This window comes from Monopterus albus, unplaced genomic scaffold (genome assembly GCF_001952655.1).
Source record: "Monopterus albus unplaced genomic scaffold, M_albus_1.0 scaffold62.1, whole genome shotgun sequence".
In the NCBI taxonomy this organism is placed as follows: domain Eukaryota; kingdom Metazoa; phylum Chordata; class Actinopteri; order Synbranchiformes; family Synbranchidae; genus Monopterus; species Monopterus albus.
Genome location: NW_018127942.1, coordinates 1,467,284 through 1,473,854, shown reverse-complemented (window position 1 = coordinate 1,473,854; position 6,571 = coordinate 1,467,284). Strand labels below are relative to the sequence as shown.

The window sequence follows — 6,571 nt, the reverse complement described above, 5'->3', positions numbered from 1 at the left end:
TCAGCAGGATTCATATGAATGCAGCTCTTAACCAACTCATGTGGTTGTCCACTTGTGTACTGCAACAGAAAATGTAGTCGATCTGAATTATCTTCAGTACGATTTTCTATTCCGTGCTCAATTGCCCTGATAAAGCAGTTATATTGAAGCGGATCTCCTTCAAAGGTGGGAATGGCAACACCCGGTAGTAATGAGGCCTTATGAGTCTTTACTAAATAGTCTGTGACATTAACTTGCTGAGTCATAACTTTACAAAAACCATCAAACACTGACCCATTGGTGGTGACTACGTTCTGTACGGGTGAGGTCTGTTGAGGCATCGGTAATTGCATACGTTGTCCTTCCGTAGAAGGAAGCGGGACATACTGCAAGGTTGGCTGAAACATAGTTTCCATTTTAATCTGTTCACCTGACGTATCGTCTTTACAAGTGCTCTTGTTGGATTGTACATCATTCAGCATTATCAATACATGCATTTTTACATCTAAGAGAATAAACAATGAACTTGAATAGTTTATGTTATGAATATTGCTCCCACTTATTTAATGTGAATCAGATAAATTAAAGCTTCACCTATGAACTTAAATTACTGAAGTCAACCAAAACGCAAATTACATTTAGGCTCCTACAGGCACTATTTTTATCATGAAAGTCACCTTGTCCATTTAAAATTTTTAGATTATTCAAAAATAAAAGGTAATACATGGAAATATGTTTCAAAAACTACACTGTTGATCAGGGACCATCTTCAATGCCTTTGTGGACCACTGGTTGAAACCCCCTGTTATAAATTAACTGATAAAAGATGTTGATGGTATCAAACATCAGAAGAATATCTGAGAGATCCACTCTCGGATATTCATCCTTACTATTGAACTGATGAATTCTACACAGTCTGCCCATCCTGTAATTAACACTGTTGCTTTTCTCTGTCGTTTCTTTCTCCCCCAGTGAGCAGAGCATCTGCCAGGCACGGGCCTCCGTCATGGTTTACGATGACACCAGTAAAAAATGGGTCCCCATCAAGCCTGGGCAGCAAGGATTCAGCCGCATCAACATCTACCACAACACTGCCAACAACACCTTCAGAGTGGTGGGTGTTAAACTGCAGGACCAGCAGGTAACGTCAATGACACACATCCTGCAGCATGAGAAAAGTCAAGACAAGGGTGTTACTAATTTCAGCCAGTTGAGAGAGAGATAATATTGTTCTGTAGGAGGATTGCAACACACAGAGCTGTCAGGCTATTTTAGGTTGTTAATGTGCGTAGTAAGATCAAATAGCTGTTGCCACTGAAAGAAAGTGTGTGTGTGTGTGCGCATGAACCCTAGTGTCATCATTAACGGTCTCTAGTGTGTTAATTCCTCTCTGCTGTGACTTGACTGACATCCTCTTCCCGACTGTCAGTCTCTCCAAGGGCGACATCTCATTAGCACTCAGCTGTCTTCTGTATGTGTGTGGTAATAAGACACACAACGCAATCAAAAACTAAATCAAAGTGACAACTACAAATGTGGTTGGAAATAATGGAAAACATACACTACCAGTCAAAGGTTTGGACACGTATCTTCTCAGATGATTTCATTAACTAACACTCTCCCTCGTAGTGATACAGACAGGTTCATCACTGAGCAAAAAAGTGGACAGCATTTTATATCATCAGTTTATTCACTTCTCTGTTCTTCACTGAATGAGTTCCCAATATTTCCCATAAATGAGAAGTGGATGTGTGTAATGAATTTACAGAAGATGATGGACTACACATTTGAGCTAACAAACCAAATTTTATATAGGTTACATATAACCCCTGTTATTTAACATAAAATATGTCATACCTTTTCCTCTTTATGCGATAAATGTCAGTCTAATAGGGGAACATACTTTCATTGTTTTGGGGAATGCAAATTTATATCCAGATTTTAGACACAGTACAGTCAGTATGGAAAGTATTCAGACCCTTTCAAGATTTTTTTATGTTTTGTTATGTTTCAGACTCATCTTAAGATGGATTCAGTTAAATTGTTCCTCATCAGTCTACACACAATACTCCACAATGATAAAGTGAAAATATGTTTTTTGAGTCTTTTGTAAAATTATTAACAGTAAAAGACTGAAAAATCCCATTTACATAAGTATTCAGACCCTTTGTTATGACACTTGCAATTGAGCTCTGGTACATCCAACACCTATTAATAGTGGTTGCGATGCTTCTACAGCTTGATTAGAGTCCTTCTGTGCCTAAATTTACTATTTTGACACAATTAGGAAAGACACACATCTGTCTGTATAAGGTCTCACAGTTGATGGTGTGCGTCAGAGTGAAAACAAAGCCATGAGGTCGAGAAAACAGTCCACAGACCTGTGAGACAGGATTGTATCAAGACACAGATCTATGGCTGGATACAAGAAAATGTCTGCAGCATTGAAAGTGTCCAAGAGCACGGTGGCCTCTAAGCAATGAGCACATTACACATATTGCTACAATGTGACTAGAAAATATTTGAAAACAGATCTCACCATTATATTTCCCTGAAATGTCAGTGATATCATAGCAAAGTTTTAAATGAGACAGAAATGATCATATTTTAGCCCTGCGATGGATTGGCGACCTGTCCAGGGTGTACCCCACCTTCGCCCGATTGCCGGCCGGGATTGGCTCCGGCCCCACCCGTGACCCCGCTCAGGGATTAAGCGGTAGAAAATGAATGAATGAATGAATGATCATATTTTAAAAGAAAAATAATCATTAAAACAATCAAAACCTTCCTCATCTAACCACTATCTAAAAAAGCTGATGTAGTATAAAATGACAAAACAGATCAAAATGAAAATATAAAATACTCTTTTATACTGAAAATGTTTTTTTTAAAATGACCTTTGTCCTATGAAAAAAGTAAAGTATTCTGACTTACTGTTAACGTGTTCTCCACAAAGAAGCAGGACTGAAAATGTCTCTGTTCCCTTCCTCCTCCCTCACAGGTGGTTATCAACTACTCCATAGTGAAGGGCCTCAAGTACAACCAGGCAACCCCAACGTTCCACCAGTGGCGAGACGCCAGGCAGGTCTATGGCCTTAACTTTGCCAGCAAAGAGGAGGCTACCACCTTCTCCAATGCCATGCTCTTTGCCCTCAACGTCCTCAGTGCTCAGGATGGAGGTGTGTTTTCCATTGGTGCATTAAACACACATTTCCTACAAAACTATGTACATATAAAAATGCTTAGGAAGCCTATTATGGACAATTAATTACCTGAAGCTCCACCTTAACTCCCTTGTAGAGGATTGGAGGCTCCCAGCACTCATATGGTTAACTCAAAAAGCAGGTTGAACCAGGTACCAAGCTCAATGATGAATTTGATGTGACACCTGCAGGTGGTCGACAGACCAAGACATCATTTTTGAGATCAGTGGAACGGACCTATTATTAATGTTGTTAGTTCCACCTGTTAAAATGTCTGCTGTGAAAAAAATGTCTATTTAAAGACTTCTTATAGGGGCAAGTATAAATGCAAGACAGGTAACTGTATCCCCTTCAGCCCTGTGTGTCCACAAGTATGTGTATACATATATGTGTCAAAACGAGAGTGACAGACAAATATAAATTTGGGAGTGTGTCTACCCCTCCAGCCCCCTCCAGCCTCTTAATTAGAATGAGTCATTGAGAAGCTCTCTCTCTCGGGTCCCGTGCTAGAGAGCAGATCATTTCATCTACTTAATAACGTGGGACTGGGAACAAAGAGGCTCGAGTGACAGCAGCCAAACACAAGTGCACGATTACACAAGGGAAGGATACACACGCTGGACAGACCGATAGCTTCAGCTTGCTACTATTCAGCAGTGACACCAACTGCATGAAAAGATACAATCAGTGTAGATAGATGTCACACACACTGTGTTTCTTGTTCATATATGTGTGTGATGAGAGAGAGAAACAAAGAGGAAAAGAATGAATGTATGTTGGGGATTTCACCACGTCCACGTGATAATGGAAGACACGGTCCACCTTGGAAGGCAAAAATCAATCTAAGCAGGTGGCTCTGCGCCCCCTGTTGGTAAGGAGGCCACAACCTGACCTTTTGTCTTCAGTATTATTCTCACATTGGAGAACAGATTAAATACTGTAGACTGTGGTAGAATTAATTGGCAATAATGTCTCAAAAGACCAGTGTTTAGTATCGATGGGCAATTGGATCATGTCTATTTTCATACTGACCTTCTGTCTTTCTTGCTTGTCCACCTCAGTTCAGAGGTAAGACCCATATAAAATGCTGCTCCAGCCCTGAAATAATGAACCAATTAATGTTTGAAGATCATCACATAAAGAAAACATTAAGACTTCACGTTTGATGATTTTTCAAGTCATTAATTTAGTAAATCTACCAGAAATGCTGCTTACAGCTTCACAGACGTTAAACATGACTTTTTGATTTCTATTTTAATATGATTTTAGGTTAAGTAAGCATTTTATTTGTGTTTAAATAACATGTAATGGGAACATACAGCAAGTCTTTATTTTTTACCTTTTATTGAGCAAATGATTCACTGACTTATAAAGAAACAGTATAGGATTGAAAGTTGATTTTTGACCTTGGAAAGTGTTCACAAAAATCTCACTACAAGGTCCATTTAGAAGCTGTTGTGGAACCTTCTATCATGCCACACAATCCTCCTCAACAAATGACATTTGCCCAGTTATCTGGAAAATGTAGGTCTGTAAAATTCTCTGAACACTTCATGAACTTTTGTCCATATAAAAAAATTCAAAGTTCATCCCTGATGTGGGTAGAAGGAGACAGACATCTCAAATCTAATGATGTACTGAAATTGTGAATAATTCTTAGCTGCGAGTCAAACCCTGACTGTTCAGTAAACACATTAGCTTTTTGACTGATATTTTAATATGAAGCTTGTTGGACAACCGGTATTTATGAGTCTCAGCACGAACCAGGGGTGCATCTGAATCAGCTCGCTGTTTTATTTGTGCATGTAAATGGCATTAGGCTGTGCAGCTGACAGACAAACACTGGCTTTTGAAACATTAACCAGAGATGCTTGCTGCGCTGCTGCTGCCTGGAGGTGTGAGTTGCAAGAAAATGATAGATGATACTGTGGCTGGGTGGGGGAGTGGAAAAGGCAGGCAGGTGAGCAGCGAGAGATAGAAAGGGAGGTTATGGAGGAGAAGAAGGAGGAGGAGGAAGGGTAGCTGAAGGTGAGAGATGGTCAGCAGGGAGTGGGTTTGTCAGTGCCTCTGTGTCTGCTACAACCGGTTCATCTTCTTCACCATGTCATGTAGGTATTAAAGCTGATTGTGTGTGTGTGTGTGTGTGTGTGTGTGTGTGTGTCTGAACGTCTGCAGGATGCTCGAGTTTTAAACTAAACATGTGACTCACCAGATATCAGTTAGTGCTACTGTCAGCTGTTATAATTAGATGGTATAAGTGAAGCCCAAAGTCACTCTTAAGTCAGCAGTCATAATAAAGGACTGTTAAAGTCATGCTGCTTTGCTCAAATACATGTACATACAGGACAATTTCAGAGTCCCTGAGCTCTAAAGGAGACTGTTGCTGATGTGCTTTTTTGTGACTTTCAAAAAGATGCAAGGTCAAGAGTTCATAGTTTGTTCTGCGGGACAGTTTCAGCAATCGCAAAGTTCCTGTTCACTTGTCCAGTTTCAGCTTCTCAAAATCCAGGAGCATCTGCACAATAATAGATTTCAAATGTGATAAGTTACACTAGTTGATTAAAAGAATAGTTGTACAGAAACAATTCATAAGTTAATCAGCAAACATTTTCCTAATTGAGAAAATTCTACTTTGTTGTTGGACAAAACATGTGATTTGAGGATGTTACCTTGGACTCTGAGAATGCCTGTTTTCCTCTAACACTCCAGACCCAGTGTCCATTTTAATAATGGACATCAATATTTATTGGTCTCAACCAATTAAAATTCATAGCTTTAAAATATAACATTGACCTAGTATTAGATAGACAAATTACAAATCAACTTCAAATTTTAGCATATCATTTGCCGAGACGTGACAACAGAGCTGTGTGGCAAACAGCCAAAGCAGCCTGTTTTAGATGTAGCCTAATTTCTACTTGGGAGAAAAGAACAAAAAAACAAAATATGAGTGGGAAAAATTCAAGTAATCAATTATAAAAATAAATATCCTTTGCAGTTTTAAGTGGTTTAGGGCATTGAAGTTGTAAGGTGTTTGCATGTCTGTGGTCAAACGTGTGTGTTTGTGTGTACAAGACGATGCCTGATAGTAGGCATGAGTCAGGTCTTTTGTAGACAGGTGTTATTTCTGTGCTTCTGTCACTTGATCAGTGGTGACCATTTGCACCATTGGCTTGCCAGGGAGTCACTTCCATTAGAGACGTGAGCAGTGGAGACTGCTGACCCTGAAAAAGGCCTGACTGTGTCTAGCTGTAAAACTGTTATGTAGGAGACACCTTTCATTAGACAGCAAGGTTACAGGGTCTTTGGAAGTCAATCCAAATTAAGGTTTTCATTTTGTATGAACTGAGAACAGTCCTTCAATAGAAATTATGACCCACCCCCCCAAA

The 6,571-nt window shown here is 39.6% G+C and overlaps 1 protein-coding gene across 5 annotated transcripts in view; it reads left to right on the top strand.

The window, feature by feature from the left end:
- Positions 1–6,571, top strand: part of evlb (Enah/Vasp-like b) — a 43,487-nt gene that overhangs the window by 29,335 nt on the left and 7,581 nt on the right. For all 5 annotated transcript variants that reach the window (XM_020603798.1, XM_020603797.1, XM_020603801.1 and 2 more), the window contains 2 exons: positions 952–1,120; positions 2,981–3,158. In XM_020603798.1, the coding sequence (XP_020459454.1) occupies positions 952–1,120; positions 2,981–3,158 (347 nt within the window). The remainder of the gene's footprint in view (positions 1–951; positions 1,121–2,980; positions 3,159–6,571) is intronic.